This window comes from Lepidochelys olivacea (assembly GCF_965140295.1).
Source record: "Lepidochelys olivacea isolate rLepOli2 genome assembly, chromosome: 20".
Lineage (NCBI taxonomy): Eukaryota > Metazoa > Chordata > Testudines > Cheloniidae > Lepidochelys > Lepidochelys olivacea.
In genome coordinates, this window is record NC_140430.1 from 16675509 (window position 1) to 16693908 (window position 18400).

The 18400-nt window shown below is 56.0% G+C and overlaps 1 protein-coding gene across 1 annotated transcript; it reads left to right on the forward strand.

The window, feature by feature from the left end:
* Positions 1-500: 500 nt before the first annotated feature.
* On the forward strand, positions 501-10498 carry LOC311510658 (CCN family member 1-like). The gene is made up of 5 exons (XM_084610502.1): positions 501-661; positions 1643-1856; positions 4190-4507; positions 6011-6210; positions 8061-10498. The coding sequence occupies exons 1-5, from the start codon at positions 611-613 to the stop codon at positions 8367-8369; spliced, it is 1092 nt and encodes a 363-aa protein (XP_084466628.1). The 5' UTR covers positions 501-610; the 3' UTR covers positions 8370-10498.
* The last annotated feature ends 7902 nt before the right edge of the window (positions 10499-18400 follow it).

Genomic DNA, 18400 nt, shown 5'->3' on the forward strand with positions numbered 1-18400 from the left:
GCCCGCAGAACCCAGTGCTGACGGGCCGCCGGGGCGGGAGAGGCGTGCACAGACCTGCTCCCGCGGCCCCTAGCCCGCCGCAAAGCTCACAGCCTGGCTCGCCTTACAACCCCCCGCGCTGTTTATTTCCTTTCGCCCCGTCTGCCGGCCGCCCGCGGCGTGGAGGTGGCTTTCGTGCATTGCAGGGACGGCTGCGGCCGGCGCTGCCCCTCGCCCGGGCAGGTCTGCGGCGCAAAGGGGGCGAGGCCAGGCGCTGCGCCCAGCTGGAACGCGCCGCGGCCCACGCGCGGCCCTGCAGCCTTGCAGCGCCTCTCCTCTTATGAATGACTCCATTCACGCGGCCCCTCCCACCGCCGCAGGCCCCGCCCCTTCCCCCTTGGAATGTCTGGAAGGCCGCCACCCTTGCTATTGGCCGGCCAAGGCCGGTGGGCGGGGCGCTGGCGGTGGCAGTATAAATAGGGAGCCGAAAGGGGCCGGCGTAGATGCTGTTCGGGGTGGCTGGGTGATGCATGTGCTCGGCGCGGTTTGCTGAGCGGCGGCAGCGGAGCTCAGGCTGCCGGAGCCGCTGAGCCCTCGGGGCGTCCTTTCCTCTGGCCCGTTGAAGTCCGCGATGGAACAAGCGTCTCTGCTCAGCTTTGTTTTCCTGCTGTGCCTTGCGCTGGTGAGGGGGGGACCTTCCGGCTCCTCCTGGGGGTGGGCGGGCGGATCCTCAGCTGGTGTAAGTCCGTCGCTCCCGTTGACTCGAGGCTGACTCTCACCGGCCGAGGGGCTCGCTTTGGGGGCGTCCAAAGTCTGCGCAGCTGTCTAGGGAGCCGGTTTCCATAGGGGGCAACTTCTGAGGGATCCCAGCTAAGGAGCTGGGTCCTGTTGAGACCTGATCTGGCCTTTCCTCGCCTGGACTTCACGCAGCGCTGGGTGTTCTGCAAACCTGGCTACTGACGTGTTTTTTCTTTGAGGTGCTTAACTTTAGGTTCCTGAATCTGGGGATTTTTCTGCTCGATGCTCCTCTCCATCAGTGGGCGTGACACTGGTTTAGGTTAGCTGAAGATCCGGCCTCCTGAGCTCACTTGCTTTGGTGTAAACCTGGAGTCACTTCCTGTGCTGCTGCTCTAGATTTAAACTAGTGTAAACAAGATCAGGAGTCACTCCAGTGGGATCTGTGCTAGCCTGAGAGCAGAATTTGATCCTGAGGTGTTTGGTTTTTTTTCTTCTAAATTACTTCCCTAAATCCCTTATCTCGTCTCTGTCTCGATGGTGGTGACTTTGATCCTGGCTGGATTTTTATTGTTGAGGTTTAGTGGGGGGGGAGGGGGGGAAATGCAGATCCTCTGAGAAATGCAGCTGCACCTAGGAAACTATTTTAGTGCCACCTCCCATAAAAAGAGGCCTCGCTCATCCATCCCAAAATAGTCCCTCTTTGAAGTGCTTGCCCAGCTTTTTGGGGGGAGGGGAATGTTTGGACTCAGCAGGGCTTGTCTATTTAAAACCTCCAAAACCTTTTTGTAGGACCTACAAAAATGTTGTTGTTCTGTCCCTCTTCCCCACCTCTAACATGGCGTCTATTCAAAACCAGCTGGGACTCCTTTTTTTCTAGGTCTTGCCAAAATATTATCCCTCATCCAAGGGCTTTCTTTGCCTGTAGGTGGCGTGTCGTTGCCCTCTGCAGTGTCTTTGCCCCCCCAGCCCACCCCATTGTGCTCCTGGGGTCAGCATGGTGCTTGATGGCTGCGGGTGCTGCAAAATCTGTGCCAGGCAGCTGAACGACGACTGCAGCAAACACTGGTTGTGTGACCCCCACAGGGGGCTCGACTGCAACTTTGGAGCGGACCCGTTGGCCAGCAAGGGCATCTGTCGGGGTAAGCAGGCTGCTGGGACTGGCACAGGGTGTGTGGGGTGGGGGGCACATCCTCATTTACTTTCTGTCTACATCTCTGGGGGGGGTACCCTGATTCCAGATCATCAGGGAGGATGGGGGGCAAATACCCCCACCCTAATATAAACTCTGCTTGTGACAATCCCCCCACCCTAAAAGAGTGAGATGAACCCCCACATACAGACCCTGCTGGCAACACCCCCGTCCCTCTGGCTCTTGAGCTAAATAAGAGGATCTTTTTTTAATGTAGGGGACAATGAACTCTTTTCCCCTCCTCCCCCACAGTCCAACAGATCTAGCCCCTGTCCTCGCCTAGGAAAGGTGTTAATCGGGTACCAAATTGGCATGGAGGAGGTGTCCACCTGTCTGAACTGGTGGAATTCCCATCCCAGGGGTAATGACAGGGCCTAGGGTGTCTCCTGGAGCCTCCCTGTCAAAGAGCAAAGTGGTGGTACTGTAGGTCCTTCAGTAACCATGCCCAGCTGATGCACTGCACAGGGCAGGTGGGGAGAGGAGCCCAGGACAGTGGAGGGGGCCTGTCACTGATGCTCCACCAACCCCTATGATTGACTGACACACACCCCACCCGCCCCAGCACCAACTTCCCAGGCTCTATTCCAAGCGGGGGGGTGGGGTTCATGCCAGCCCCATGGGGCAGTGGGATGGGTGAGTGCCTGCCCCACAGGAGTCCAGGATGGTGTAAATGGGGGGACGGGGTCTCCCTTTGAGTTCTCACTGGCTGAGAAGGCAATCCGGCTCAGGGTGTCTTGAAAACCCATCTCCCCTGCCATGCTGGAGCTGACTGCCCTGGGGAGACTGTCTCCCTTGATCACGTGTGTGTCAATAATACCCTGGTGTGACAGAGGATGGGGGATGGCTGGCTTAGGAGTGGGGACACACGTGTGCTTCTCTTGGATTCAACCCCCATGTACATCTGGAGGGCAGGGCAGGGGGCATGGCACAGAGCCCAGAAAGAGAAGTTCATTCAGCAGCCTGTTCAAGCATGGGGAGACCGAAGAGCAAGGCGTCCCCCCTGCTGGCTTGGGGTGGGAGAGCGTCGCTGACCTGTGCCCCCCTGCCCGAGTGTGGATGGGCTCAGGCCCAAGTCCAGAGGGGGGGGTGGTGGGAAATCTGGAGCCTGTGAGCTCAGGGCTCAGGAATGTGTCCAGGAGAGTGAAAAGCCGGGCCAGGGATCCAGAGCCAGCCACATTCCTGCAGGGATTGTACATTTGCCCCTCCATCCTTGGAAATCTGCCCCCCTCACCCTTTTCTCCTGTGGGGGTGGGGGAGGTAATTTTTCCCCTGGTCCTGGCGGGCAAGGGAGCCTGAATCCAGCATGAGGGTCTCTTTTTTTTTTTTTCTTTTCCCCTGCTGTTGCAACACGATCCATTCCTGGCCCTTGTGATCCCGGCCCACATCCTGTTTTCCGGAGCTATTTAAAGCTGGGGCTCCTCTCTAAAATCTCTTGCTCCTGGGCCCTTAAGGGGAGCAGCAGCCTCAGTCCCTGCTCCAACACTTGGGTCTGGCCCAATGGTGTGGTCTAAGGATGAAGCACCTGTACTCCCCTGCCCCCCACACCCTCCGTCCCCCGCCCAAGATCCATCCACGTCCTTCATCCTGCAAGGTCACTCAGCATCAGCAGCTCCCATTGGCCTCTCCAGGGCCTGGAATGCTCTGGCGATGGGCTGTGAATTCCCTTAGAGGTGAGGTTCCTTCCTTATTTTGGGGGGCACCCTAGTCACCACGCTTAAAGGACCCCTGCCACAGGAGGGGGCTCCAGCCTTGGACCTCTGATGGGAATGGTCCAATCCTGAACCATGCTGTGCCCCCCCTTAACAGGCTTGACCCCCCCAAGTCCTCTCTAGTCCCCAGTGCAAGATGCCCCAAGTCTCCTCTAATCAAATCTGATGCCTGCACAACAATCCCCAGCTGGGCATAGGCCTGTGCCAGGAGGTAAGGGCATGGATGCCCAAGCACCATGCTATAGCTGCCCCAGGGTGCTGCTGACCCCCAGTCCGTGTGGAGCAACTGATGCTGCAAGTTGTCTGGCCACTGCCGTGGTTCTGCCCCTCTCCCACAATGCAATGCTTCTGAGCAGCAAAGTACCCGGAGACCCTTGTTGCTCTGGGGCCACAATGCCAAGCCAGCATGTGGCTTTGGAGGGGTGGGGGAGTTAGGAGCTGGGCAGACCAGCAGTGGGTTCCTAGGACATTTGGCTATCTTGACATGAAAGAGGTGGAGGGATCCACTAGGGAGTGGGTGCCCCTCTTGGGCAGCTGACTAAGGAGCCTCTTGGGGGCCCTGCTGTGTCCCCAGCCAAACAGGAAGGCCGGACATGCCAGTACAACGGGCGGATCTACCAGAACGGTGAGAACTTCCAGCCCAGCTGCAAGCACCAGTGCAGCTGCATTGACGGTGCTGTCGGCTGCCTGCCCCTGTGCCCCCTGGAGATGCCCCTGGCCTCCCTCAGCTGCCCTGACCCACAGCTGCTCAAGGTGCCTGGCCAGTGCTGCAAGAAGCTTGTGTGCGGCAAGGGGGCTAAGAGGTTTGGGGAGGTCTCCTTTGAGGGCAGGGAGACCAACAGCAACGAGCTTGTCTACGTGGGCAAGGATGGGCACTGGAAGAACCTGCCAGGTGAGTGCATGAGGGGTGGGCACCAGATAAAGGGCTGGGGAGGGGGTGCCCACCCACCAAGGAGCCCAGGATGAGATGCCAGGGCTGGACAAGAAGTGGTGGGTGTTGTGGGATAACCCCTGATTTGTAGGGTGCTATCACCAGCTAGCAACAAGCTCAAGTCTGATGTACCCGTCCTGGTAGGGTGACTAGGAATGGTGCTTCACCCACCTCCCCAGGCTAATGCTCCAACTCCTCCTGTCATTTAGCCTGATTGTCTGTTCTGGGAGAAAATCTCTCCTCCCTCCCCCCACCAGCAGGGAACTTCCTCAACTGGCAGAAGGGCTCTGCTCTCACACTAGGGAATGGATCAGGGCACAGCCAGAGCCTGTTGTGCTGCGGCTAGTCTCTGCTCCCCAGGGACCACAGAGGGGCAGAGCATAAATTAGAGCAGCCTCTAGGCAGCTCTAAATGCACATCTGTGGCTGGACTGGAAGGTATCTTTGCCTCCAGTTTCCCCACATTGCATAGGCTGGGTGCATGCTTCCGTGCATACTTCGTTTAGACTGGGACCCTGCTGGCTGCAGTAGGAACATAAGGCTGGAGGCTAGTCCCTGCCCCAAGAGTTGGAAATCCACATTGGCTGTTTGAGTGCCCAGGAATGGCAGGTGCTGTGGTCAATGGCACCCAAAGGGCTCGGTTCACCGCTGCTGGGAAGCAGTGGCAAAGTTAGTAGGAGGGTGTGGGGAGCAGGGCATGGCAGCCTCTAGGGATAAGTGTGGTGCCTTTTCAAGTGGATTATGCAATTGACAGGAGGGGGCACCTGCCCCCCATTGTCCTGTGGGGCCGGAGAGTGCGCTTGCCTGGCAGCAACAGTGCCTGTCCCCGGGGCTGGGCCTGGCTCCCTGCTCCTGGTGGTGTGATGTGGTGCACAGGGTCAGGTGACACCCCACCATCATCCCCAAGGGCCAGCGGGGCCAAACCTGCATGGCACTGTGACCCCATGTGCCAGGCTGCAACACAGGGAGCTGAACCCAGCCCCGTGGGCAGGAGCTGCTGCTGGGTGCCCCACCAGTGACCTGTTGCACCCCCGGTTGCAAATCCTGGCTTGGCCACCCCTCAAGAGGCGGCCCAACTGGCCATCAGCTGAATTCCCCTCTGCAAGTTCAAGAGGGCAGCAGAGGAAGCTGCGTAACCAGCCCCCGAATCCAGGGGTGCTGGGCAGGCAGAGTCCCTGGGGCAGTGCAGGACTTAGGGTCTGCTGTGAAGGGGTCATGAGCAGGTTGCACTTCCATTCTCCCCTTCTAGGACCAGCTCCAGAGTTGGGAATGGGGCAGGACAGAGACGGCAGCTTTAGTCGGTTGCCCTATATACCTTGCAGCTCATGCCAAGCTTCTAGGCCTGGCTTTGCTGTGGGAGCGTGTGACTGAAGGGCAACCTGAAATTCCCAGGTCCTGGCTTGATGGCAAGCACCCCCTGCTGGTGAGCCTGTGTATTAACTGGGCTCCCTCTCTCCTTCTCCAGCCTGGGCACCTCTGTTCAAGGCCCATTCGGTGCTGAGGAAATGCCTAACCCAGACTACGGACTGGTCTCCCTGCTCCAAGACGTGTGGCCTGGGTGCCTCCACCCGGGTCACCAACAACAATCCCCAGTGCAAGCTGGCCAAGGAGACGCGGCTGTGTCAGATCCGACCCTGCAGCCAGCCTGATTTCACCAAGCTGAAGGTGGGGCTGGGATCCCTACCTGTGGGGCAGTGGGGGGGATAGGCTGGGAGGTCCTTGACCTTGCCAAGGGAGGTGGGGACAGCCTCTAGAAGTGGTGTTGGAACAAGGAGCTTGCTATCCTAGCAAAGGACTCCAGGGGGGTGGGGGTGTTTCAGGAGGGGCTAGGAATCAGGACTCTGGGGGGGGGGGGTATCTCCTGCTCCAGGGGAGTGGCATCTAGTGGTTAGAGCAGAGCTGGTAGGGGAGGACTCTTGAGTTCTCTCCCTGGTGCTGCCACTGGCTCACTGTGGCCTTGAATCATAGAATATCAGGGTTGGAAGGGACCTCAGAAGGTCACCTAGTCCAACCCCCTGCTCAAAGCAGGACCAATCCCCAATTAAATCATCCCAGCCAGGGCTTTGTCAAGCCTGACCTTAAACTTCTAAGGAAGGAGATTCTACCACCTTCCTAGGTAACGCATTCCAGTGTTTCACCACCCTCCTAGTGAAAGTTTTTCCTAATATCCAACCTAAACCTCCCCCACTGCAACTTGAGACCATTACTCCTTGTCCTGTCCTCTTCTACCACTGAGAACAGTCTAGATCCATCCTCTTTGGAACCCCCTTTCAGGTAGTTGAAAGCAGCTGTCAAATCTCCCCTCATTCTTCTCTTCTGCAGACTAAACAATCCCAGTTCCCTCAGCCTCTCCTCATAACTCATGTGTTCCAGTCCCCTAATCATTTTTGTTGCCCTTTGCTGGACTCTCTCCAATTTTTCCACATCCTTCTTGTAGTGTGGGTCCCAAAACTGAACACACTACTCCAGATGAGGCCTCCTCAATCTCAAATAGAGGGGAACAATCACGTCCCTCAGTCTGCTGGCAATGCCCCTACTTGTATATCCCAAAATGCCATTGGCCTTCTTGGCAACAAGGGCACACTGTTGACTCATATCCAGCTTCTCGTCCACTGTAACCCCTAGGTCCTTTTCCTCAGATCTGCTGCCTAGCCATTCAGTCCCTAGTCTGTAGCGGTGCGTTGGATTCCTCTGTCCTAAGTGCAGGACCCTGCACTTATCCTTATTGAACCTCATCAGATTTCTTTTGGCCCAATCCTCCAATTTGTCTAGGTCCCTCTGTATCCTATCCCTGCCCTCCAGTGTATCTACCACTCCTAGTTTAGTATCATCCGCAAATTTGCTGAGTGCAATCCACACCATCCTCCAGATCATTTATGAAGATATTGAACAGCTGGGGAAGATCCTTCCCCCCTCAGTTTCTCCATTTGTCAACTAGAGATCAAAAGGGTTGCTAAAGCCCCATCTCCACATGGAGACTGTATCCAGGGCCCAACACAGCACTAAAGGCAGGGGCGGGTCTGGTGTAGAGCTAAGGGGCTGATGTAGGGTCACACTGGGCTGGCTTCTGGGGGTTGGGGATGCAGGTCAGGGTCATGAGGGTCTAGACCCTCTGCTGGTATAAATGGCTCCATTGAAGTCCAGGCTTCCCCGCTAGGGAGCTGGAGACTTAGCCCAGCCTTTGAGTGATGGGTTGGATCCCAGCCAGTGCTGGGAGTGTCTGTCCTGCCACAGGCAAACTGCGCTGAGCCCCAGTGCACCCATTCCTAGGAGTCCCTCCTCATATCCCCTCCCCAGACACAGCTGAGGCCTAGCATACTCATTCCACTCTGGGTGCATCCAACTGAGTCCCCCATCCCCCTCTTGGCTGAGACCTGGCAAACTCATGCCACACTGCAGCTGTAGATATTGGGGCCCTTATAGCTGTCTGACATGCAGGCAGCTCCTACTCCCGCCACATTCTCCCTTCCCCCTCCAGCTGCATCTAACTGGGGTGTTTCCCTCCCCCCCCACAGAAGGGCAGGAAGTGTCTCCGGACCCAGAAGGCGCAAGAGCCGGTGCATTATGTCTATGCCGGCTGCAAGAGCCTCCGCAAGTACCAGCCCAGCTACTGCGGCTCGTGCCTGGACGGGCGCTGCTGTGTGCCCCTGCGCACCCGCACCCTGGCTGTGCCCTTCCACTGCCCCGATGGGGCCTCCTTCACGCACAGCGTCATGGTGATCCACTCGTGCCAGTGCGGGCCGGCTCACTGCCAGCCCCTCAACGAGCCTGCCATGCATCCCCAGCACCGGCTAGATGAAGACACACACAAGTTCCTGGAGTGAGCTGTGCTGGCAACCCAGAACGGGCGAGGTCCTGGCGATGGCGTGGCGGGAGGGATGCCCCCTGCTCAAAGGACACTTTAAGGACTTGGATCTCAGCTCTAGATTGGGGGGTCTCTAAGTTGATGGGTGGAGGGCAGGCCTAGGGAGCTATTGACCCACATGGCAGCCCCTTTCTATCCTGTATTTCCACTCGTGACCCCCCCCCATTTCCTATCCCATAGTGTCTCTTTCCACCTGTGCCCCTTCATGTGCCCCACTTCCCTTACCTACCCCATGGAACCCTGCTGTGCACCCCCACTTCCTCCTGGGGGTGGGAGTATCTCACCACATCTTCCCCCCAACCCAACACACTGTCTGCCTCTGCCTTGTGCACACTCATTGCCCCCTGGTGGTGAGCCCCCAATGGACACCCTCTCCATCCCTGGTGGAAGAGAGTAGGTGTCATTTGAACCACATGGGGGGCAATATATAGCTGCCCCACCCTCTAATAATCCAAAGGGTTCTTCTCTCTCCCCCCAGCCTCATTAAGCACTTTTAATTATACCCTGGATGCCAGGAGCCAAGGGGTTGGTGGTCCCATGGGAAGGATGCAGAGGAGGGTGTCTAAAGAGTTTCATGCCTGTTCTATCGCCCCCTGCTGGGCTGTTTTGTACTCACAGGCACAGCAATGTTGCACTTGCTGGGGGGGAGGGGGAGAATTGTTTAGGGGAAATTGTTTTGTTTTTCTTTAGCACACACCCAGCTTCAAACTCGGCTTGGAGCGATGGCTGTTGGCTTCATAAGGAAGCCCATCTCATCTGTCACCCCTTCTTGCTGTCTTCCCCTCCTTGTTAATTAACGATGCCTGCTTTCTCTCTCCCCCTCCATGGGGGGGATGGAGGGGGCAATTTATAGTGACTGTCACCATGATTGAAAGTCCTTTCTCTCTCTTGCTGGTGGGTATAATTGCTTTGTGGGGGAAGGGGTATCCCCAGACCCTCTGCAAACTCGTATCTCCATCAGAATGTGTTTCTCTTTTCTTCCCCCCACTCAAAAAACAAACAAAAAACTGGAAGGGAGTTTAGAAGCTGGTATTCTGCTCCAGTTGCTGGCTGGATAACTAGCTGCAAATGTCAGATCTGGATCCACCAAACCCTTTAAAGTTTATGGGGCTCTTCTGAACCACCCCACCAGCCCAGCTGTCTGTTCTCTGCTTAGTTTGGCTTAGAACAGGAATGGCATATGAGGGGAGGGCAGCTCTGTTTCTCTCATAAATACCCTCCCCCATCATCCTGCCATTATCTCCTGATCCAGAGGAGTTTATTCAGGATTCCCCCTTCAGTGCATCTAACTAAGCTTGGCAGCATTTGATTTTAATTTCAATAGATAATGCTTGTTTGGTTTTTTAAAAAAAGACGTTTACAGTTGTGGGAAATTATGGAGGGGGATCAGACAAGGGGGGGGTCAGATGCTAATTACAGTAGATGTTGAGATTCGAAAAGTTAACGGTGAACAAGCTTTAAAACACAAATGGCCAACACCCTATGTCAAACTCTACACAGGAAACTGCCTTAAATCAAACTCAGGAGTTCTCAAGCAGCGCGTTTCAGCTGTGGCCGGTCGTCACTGATAACTGACTTGTACCAAAGCTATTTTTTGTGGGTTTGTGTGACTGGTGTAATTCATGTTTGCTGACATTTATCCCTAGAAATCGAATCCTTCCAAGCCTCCCTGTAACCCACCCTGAGCAGCGTTGTCGCCCTCTCGGGCCTCATCCATGGGCAGGGGCTCATAAGTGCTACACCGCAGTCAGAGTAGCCACTCCTGCTTCTAGATTCCCTGCTTTTGCCCTGGTTGGGGGCATCTCATCAGAGGCAGCCTCCCCTTGTCTTGTGAGGTTAAGCAGCTACTAAAGAGTTAATGGCGCTTGGTAGCCTGGGGGTGGGGCTACGGGGTCTCTGTTCTATGTCCAGGTCAGTGGCTACCTGCCAGCCTGGCTGTTTCTCTGTGTCTAAGGTGGACGGAGCCCGGTTTATGGGGAGAGGTGATATGTATTTATCACAATAAAAGCTGCTTATTTTTTTATTTTTGGATATAACTAATGGAGTCTAGGGCTTGGGGGGTTTATTTGTTTTTTTTAATTTACACAATAAAACAAAGTTTATTTTATAGAAAACTCAGCTGTGGCTAGTTTGGAGGTTTGCTTGGTTTTTTTCCCCAGTGAGTGTCTGCACCCCGGGGCAGAAAGAAGAGCAGGTGCTTCTGGGCTGCAGCTTGCCCGAAGGATCAGGGCCCTTAGGCTTGGTCTAAGCAACAAGCTGGACTGATTAGATCACGTTCATGCTAGCAGCCCTTTCCCCCTACTGCTATATCACCAAAGCACTAGTCGTGTGGATATGGCTGGCAGTGAGGTCTAGTGAGTGGATCACCAGGCTAGGTGCTGGTCCCAGCTCAGCCATTGGCTTGCTGGGTGACCTTGGGCAAGTCACATCCCTGCTCCGTGCCTCAGTTTTCCCATCAGTGCAATGGGGATAATGATCCCAAACTCCTTTGTAAAGTGCTTCAAGAGCTACTGCTGGAAAGTGCAAGGTAAGTTAGGGGTTGCTATACTGGCAAAAGGGCTCCCAGTCTGGCTGCAGCAGGGCTGTGCACGGTGCTGCTACAGTGAAGCCTCCCCCTGCCCCACCCTTGACCAGAGCAACCTATCCTGGTAACAGGGCAGCTCTGCAGGCAAAGTGAGTCTATGCTAGGAGCTCATGCCAGCAATGCTCTGTCCTCACCGCACCCCTGAGTGATGCCAGCAGAAGTCAGTAGCGTAGACCTGCTTTAACTCTTTGAGTTGTAGTTATGCCTAGGATCTTAGCTGTGGGCCAGGCCCCCAGGGGGCTAGGTGCTGTACAGTATCAGGTGTATTACAGCAGTGCCTAGGATCTCAGCTGTGGGCCAGGGTGCTAGGTGCTGTATGTTATTTGGTGTATTACAGCAGTGCCTAGGAGCCCTGCCATGGACCAGGCCCCCAGGGGGCTAGGTGCTGTACGAACACAGACCAGAATGACACTCCTTGCCCCACAAAGGTCACAGTCCCCATAGAGTTCTGTCCCCAGTGCGGGTGCTCCCTGGGTGATGCAGCTTTCACATTGAAATAGGAGCATGCACATTTGGGGGTAGGTTATACAGGTTTAATCCAATGGGTGTAACTCTGCCTGGATACTCTTTTTTTTTTTATGTAGGTTTAAATCTAGCACCGGCCTGGGCTGAACAGGGGTTTTTGTATATCGGGGGGAGGGGGTTATACCGAGGCTGCTCATTCAGTTATAATCTTTCCTAGCCCTTTCTGGGGTAGATCTGAGTGCTTTACAAAGGAGCTCAGTGCCATCCCCATTGTATGGATGGGGAAACTGAGGAAACAGAGTGGGGGGAAGTGACTTTTCTGAGGTCACCCAACACGGTGGGCAGTGCCAGGCCAGCACTGTACCCACTAGGCCACTCTGCTTCCTCTGAGTAAGGATGCAGTTTGAGCAGGATGAAGGTGTGCTCATAGATTCCAAGGCCAGAGCGGACCACAGTGGTCACATGGTCTGACCACCTGCTTAACACAGGCCGTAGGATGGCCCTGAATTAATGCCCATTGAAGTGCAAAAGCTGGGGTTGAGCTGCAGCATGTCTCTCCTAAAAACCATTTAATCTTGATTTAAAGATTTCCAGTGAGGAAAAATCTGCTCTAGCCCTGGGTGAGCTGTTCCAAGGGTGAATGACCCTCACTGATACCAAAAATGGTTCTTTATTTTTGGTGTGAATTTTGTCTAGCTTTAACTTCCAGCCTTTGGATTTCGTTAGATGTTTGTCTGCTGCACTGAAGAGCCCATCAGCAAATTTCTCTTTCCCCTGTAGGTACTAACAAATGGCAATCTAGTCACCCCTTCAACCGCCTCCTTGTTAAATTAAATAGATTGAGCTTCTGGAGTCTATCACTAGAAGGCAGGTTTGCTAATCCTTCAGTCCAGAAGTCCCCAAACTGGGGGGCATCCTCCTGGAGGGGTGTGGAGGGCCTTGGTCAGCCCCCATGAGGGTGGGGAGGGAGCACCACCCAGCCCTGTCCCATCCCCACGTATGGCTCTGCATTGGCCAAGGGCCCAACTGCTGGCCCCCACTACAGCCTGGCTGCAACCCTGCTCCTGCCCCCAGCCTCGGCCCCTGGCCCTGGCTCCCTTCCCTGCCTGGGACTGAGAGCGGAGCTGTGCCTGGGTGCTGCTGCTGCTGCTCCTCCTTTCCCATCCCTAGTCCTGGCCCCCTTCCCCCATCCATGTTCCCCCAGCTGCAGCCGTGCTCCTGGCCTGAGCCTGGCATGGGGGGTATGTACAGGGATAAGGAGGGATGTGACCCTTAAAAGTTTGGAGACCACTGCTCTAGTCGTTCTGCTGGGTCATCTCTGAATCCTCCCCCATGGCCCCGCAGCCAGCCTTCGCAAACTTTAGCAACCAGAACTGGCCATGTTATTCCAGCAGCGGTCACACCAGTGCCAAACAGAGGAATTGAATGTCCTTGCTATGGATCAATACTTCCTGTTTACACAGCCACGGGATTGCACTAGCCCAAATAACGGGCTAAGCTATACAGGTGCCTAGGGTTGCCAACTGTGGTTGGACAAATTCCTGGGGGTTTCATCACATGTCATAATCTTTAATTAAAGATTAATCTTTAATTCCTGGAGACTCCAGGACAATCCTGGAGGGTAGGCAACCCTGCTGGTACAACTGGGCCCGTACTGGGGGGGGTTGTACCCCAGTTTCCAAAGGGATCGTAGTTAAATCAATATAATACTGCTTCAGGCTCTGTCTGTCTACTGGAGATGCTTGTGTCTGTATATTTAAGCAGGTTAAAGGACTAGAGTCCAGGTATGGGCCAGCACAGGTTTTAACTAACGAGTTCTAAGCCCCGTCTACACTAGGAGGGGCTCACTGGCGAGGTGCTAATACCCCCTCAGTGAGGAAAACAGGCTCTACAGGCAACGCACAACCACTCTCGCACAGCTGTGTCTACACTAGGGCATTTGCTGGTCTAGAAACGTCCCCCGTCCCCCCCCCCGACAATGCTATATGGGCATACGTTCCTAAAATAGACCTGGCTTAGGGCAGCGGCCCCCATGCTGTTTGCTGAGCAGCCCCTGGAATAGGAACGCTCCCCCGCAGGGGGGATGCATCAGCAGTGAGAGACGATGAACGTGTCATTCCTCACCCACCCAGACGGAGAATGGAGCAGGCAGGACAGATGCCTGATGCACGGCTGGGGGGCACCCCAATGCCACGGTGATGGACGTGGTATAAGGACCTGTTGAGACTAGGGTCCTTCTCAGATTGGGCCTGAGTGAGGGTGGTTGGGGGTTGGATTAGACCCTCCCCCTCTAGTGGTGGTGGGCCTGATGGGCCTGATTCAGCCCCGGCCTGCAAACCTGGCTCTTAGCTCAGGCCCCAGAGGCTCACGTGTTAAGAGCCAGAGATCCTAGGTTCAGCTCCTGAGGGGGGCCATGGCCCAGTTTAGGCCTGGGTGAGGGAGGGGAGGTGCCCCATGGCTTGGCCTAGGTCATTCCCAGGGGGTGGTATTCTGTTAGGAGGGAAGTATCCCACAGCCCAGCCTTTGCTTGTGGAGGCGACAGGACCTTTTTGAACTACAGCTCCCCCGCTTTGCTCCTGCAATGATGAGGCGCACCCCCACTGAACCCGCAAACCTCAGGGCCGAAGCCCAGGCCCCGCCCAAGGAGCCGAAGGAGGAGCTCCACTAGCCGGCAGTAGTAGCAGGCTCTTACCCACTTGTGCAGACCAGCCACTGGGGCAGGAGTCACAACCCTCGCGGCCCCGCCGGTGGGTTGACAGCTCTGGGGCTGCTGCAGCCGCTGCCTGCTAGGGGAGAAGCCGGACATTTCGTCCGAACGGGTTCAAACACACGGGTGCAGGGGGCGGATGAGCTGGTGGTTGCTTGAGTTGTGGCTGTTTTTAGAGATGCCCATTGTGTGGGGCTGGGGTTCCCAAAGGGCTCAGCCAGCAGCAGCTCCCCAAGACTCCAGGGCATTTCCCCCACCCCCGGCATTGAGAACAACTGTACCAGGGCCTGGAGATGCCAGGGGTGGGGGCGTGTGCGTGTCACACTGCAAAACCATCTGGGAGCAGCTGAGTAGCGAAGCAGCCCCACCCCCCCTCGGTAAGGCCAATGTCAGCAGCATTGACAGCACCCCAGACCTCCAGCTAGAGCCCTGACGTGTACTTGGGGGCCCACAGTCACATTACACCTTGAGCTACCAGTGCAGGGAGGGCCAGCTCCCACGGCAGGCCTGCTGCAGTGTGTGGCTTTGCACATGCATGGGTGCGTGCACGTGCGACTGGCCGAGCAGGCCTGCAGCGAGCGTGTGCACCCGTGTGTGTTGCCGGAGCTGACAGCAGGTGGTGCTGTCGCTTTACAAACCTGTGTGAGGGGCCCAATGATTCTGAATTCCAACACCCCCCCCCCACATACACATACACCCCACACTCCCCCCGCTGGACCCCAGGGAGGCAAATCTGGACTGTTCTGCCTTGAGGCATCTGTGGGGACAGAGAGGGTGAGGCGGGGAGGGCAGTGCTGAGAGCCGGCACCTGGCTGCGGGCGGGGTGGCCGTCTGCGTGGTGATGGGGGTGGGGGGGGGCCACCGGCTGCCACCCAGCTCTCTGCATTTGGCAGGGGGCTCAGTCAGAGGCGTCTCCAATAACATGCCCCGGACCCCTGCAGCCCAGAGAGACTGAGAGTACCAGCCTCCGCCGGGCAGCTGGACAGGGACGGGCATGGGGGCGGGGGGGCGTCTCCTGGGCTCCTGCGGGGTGCGGTGCCCCCTTGCTTGCCCTCCCTGCCCAGGCTGAGATGCCTGCCTCTCGGAGACAGTGGCCATGTCCATGCAGTGCGCTTGGTCCCCTGCCCTGGCATCCAGGTGACTGCCTCTTACGAGGGTGGGGGATGAGAGGGAAGAGGCAGTGGGGAAGGGATATGGGGCGGGAGAAAGGGAAACTCATTCTGTCCGGGGAAACCTTCCTAGCAGTGCAATCTCTGCCTTGGGGTGTGGATGGAACAGTCTCCCAAGGGAAGGGCTAGTGTGTGACCCCTACGGTACAACCTGGGCTGGAAGAAACTGTCTCCTGTTTTATATGTTTAGTCCATGTGCTCTGGCAAACATAAGTCCAAGCATCATGTTGGTGGGGGCGGGCACTGCTGAGTCCCAGGGTTGAGTAATTCTCATTGAATTGCTAATTGTCGTTCACTTGGCTGCACAATGGCTGGTGATGGTTGTGTAGCATCCACCCAGCCATTCGGTCAAGTGCCTTGTTGTTTCTGGGGAGATGCCTTCTGGGCTACTCCCAGATTTGCAGCATATTTCATTAACACCATACAGCACAATTTCACAACTTTATGCACTTTAATGATACACATATTTCGACAGAACAGTGGGTTTCAGCAAATCATAACCTTTTCCATGATACCTTACATGGCCTGCTTGATATGAAATATAAAGAATATATACAAACGATGAATATGGGGCCTAGAGAGCACAGCACGCCACTCCCCCAAGGTATAGAGCAGTGGATCTCAAACTTTTATACAGGTGACCCCCTTTCACATAGCAAGCCTCTGAGTGCGACCCCCCCCCATATAAATTAAAAACACTTTTAATATATTTAACACCATTATAAATGCTGGAGGCAAAGCGGGCTTTGGGGTGGAGGTTGTCAGATTGCAACCCCCCCATGTAATAACCTCGCGACCCCCTGCGGGGTCCTGACCCCCTCAATTTGGGAACCCCTGTTATAGAGCGTCACAGCTAGAAACTCCAAGGCTTTGGGACTTTTAAAAGGAGACTGGACAAAACATGCAGTAAGGATCAGCCCTGCATTGGCAGGGAGATTGACTGAGCCAGGATGATCACAGAGGGCTTTGCCCCCGGTAACTTCTATAATTCCATCCCTCTCTCCTGGGAGTACAAATTCTGGCACTAAAGACCTGGTGCCTGGATCCCACATTGCCTTGCACTGGGACTGGGAATTAGTGCCCAGACGTGCAACTCCTCCTATTGGGCCAGTGTAGGGCCTGCGGTTAGTACAGCCCCGTGCAGGTGCTCTGGTGTTTAGCTGACCCCTTGGACTCAGTCCCTGAGTGTAGCCCCACTAAACTGAGAGCTAGACGGACACTACTATCCTGCTGTGTGGATCCCAGTGTGCTTGTCCTGTGACTGTCTGGCATGCACCCGTGGCTATATTCATCTCATTGTGCTGGCCGTGCTCCTTCCTTGGTGTGATGATGCCATTACGCTAAAATGAATCCTGAAAATAGCGACTTTTGCTGGTAAGAGAGAGAGAGAAGCTTAGGAGCTTTCACAGAGTTCTTCTTCCTGAAGAAGGGCTCTGTGAACGCTCAACATCTTGTCTCTCTCGCCAGCAGAAGCTGGTCCAATAAAAGATATCACCTCACCCACCCTTTTTCCCCAATGTGAATAGCCTCCCTCCAAAACTGGCAGAGGTGCTCGGAGGAGGGGGCGGAGGGAATGAGCGGGTGGGAAGGGGTGGAGCGGGGGCGGCGTCTCGGGAGTGGGCAGAGTCGGGGTGGGGCCTCGGGAGGGCACCCACCGGCAAAACCAAAAGTCAGCACCAAGCCCTCATTCAGCTCTGCCGGTGCCCCTCAGTCCCAGCCTCCAGCCCCCTGCTGGCCCAGCCCTGGGCTCCTCTGGCACACAGCTCTGCCCATCCCTCAGCTCCTTGGGGGGTGCCCCGTCAGAGCTGGAGAAGCAAAGGCAGCTGATTGAAGGAGCAGCCTCCAGAACAGCGTGCGCAGCAGAGAAGCCTGGCTGGGGGCGGGGGGTGCGTCCCGGGGTACATCCAATAATACTTCTGCCTGCGGTCTCCCATGTCCAGGGTGAGGCTCGAGCCTGTGACCTATAAGCAGCCCCCTACTGCTTGAAATGGAGGGGCCCGCGCCTACCTCCTGCTGCAGTTGCACAGAGCAACCACTGGGGGGGGGACAACCTCGTGGGCAGGCCAGCTGTTCCATTCCGACACAACTGGGGCTGTTCAGCAATAAGGAGTGTAGCTGGGGACTGCTTGAGCAAGAGGGGGCAAAGCCAGCCCTAGCAGCCCAGGCCCTGTTCTGGGGAAGGGGAGGCAAGTCCTACCATAGGATCCTGCCCCCAGAAGCATCCCCTCAGCACCCCAGGCACTTCAGGGCCCAGGGTTCACCCAGTTTATTTCCCCTGATTTCATAGAATCATAGAATATCAGGGTTGGAAGGGACCTCAGGAGGTCATCTAATCCAACCCCCTGCTCGAAGCAGGACCAACCTTAACTAAATCATCCCAGCCAAGGCTTTGTCAAGCTGGGCCTTAAAAACCTCTCAGGAAGGAGATTCCACCACCTCCCTAGGGAACCCATTCCAGTGCTTCACTACCCTCTTCCCTACGCAGACCTGCCCACTCCTGTTTCACCTTGTTTGCAGCCCCCAGGGAGATTGCACTTCCATCCTGCTGGCCCCACCGCAGGGCCCAGCTGGCAGGGTGCCATGGGGCTGAGCCCTTACCAGGACAGCAACGGGCTGGTTCCCTTTCTAGAGCCCTAGCCCTACATAATGGGTGGTGGGTGGGGCGGGGGAGAGGGGCAGGCTGTCTCTCCAAATTCCCCTGGAGGCTGGGGAGCAAGGAGAGACCCGTCCACAAGGCACGGGTTTGCAGCACAGTCATAAACATACTGGACGATATGGGGCAATATTGAATGTTACAGGATCTACCAGGCGATCCTGGATTTCCCACTTCCTCTGACACCAAAGCGTTAGAGAGAGAATGCATGATGGACAGACAGATGGGTGAGTGTGGGGTTGGATAGAGAGATGCTTGCCGTGGTGCTGTAGCCGTGTTGATCCCAGGAGATGAGAAACAAGGTGGGGAAGGGAATATCTTTTATGGGACCAACTTCTGCTGGTGAAACAGACAAGCTGCACAGAGCTCTTCTTCGGGTCTGGGAAAGGTCCTCTGAGTGTCACAGCTACAG

Bases quoted from the DNA above. Each gene is read 5' to 3' on its own strand.
- LOC311510658 (XM_084610502.1), top strand. From the start codon at position 611: ATGGAACAAGCGTCTCTGCTCAGCTTTGTTTTCCTGCTGTGCCTTGCG. The intron at 1,857-4,189 runs GTAAGCAGGCTG...CTGTGTCCCCAG, and splicing joins CAGCAAGGGCATCTGTCGGG to CCAAACAGGAAGGCCGGACA. The intron at 6,211-8,060 runs GTGGGGCTGGGA...CCCCCCCCACAG, and splicing joins CTGATTTCACCAAGCTGAAG to AAGGGCAGGAAGTGTCTCCG.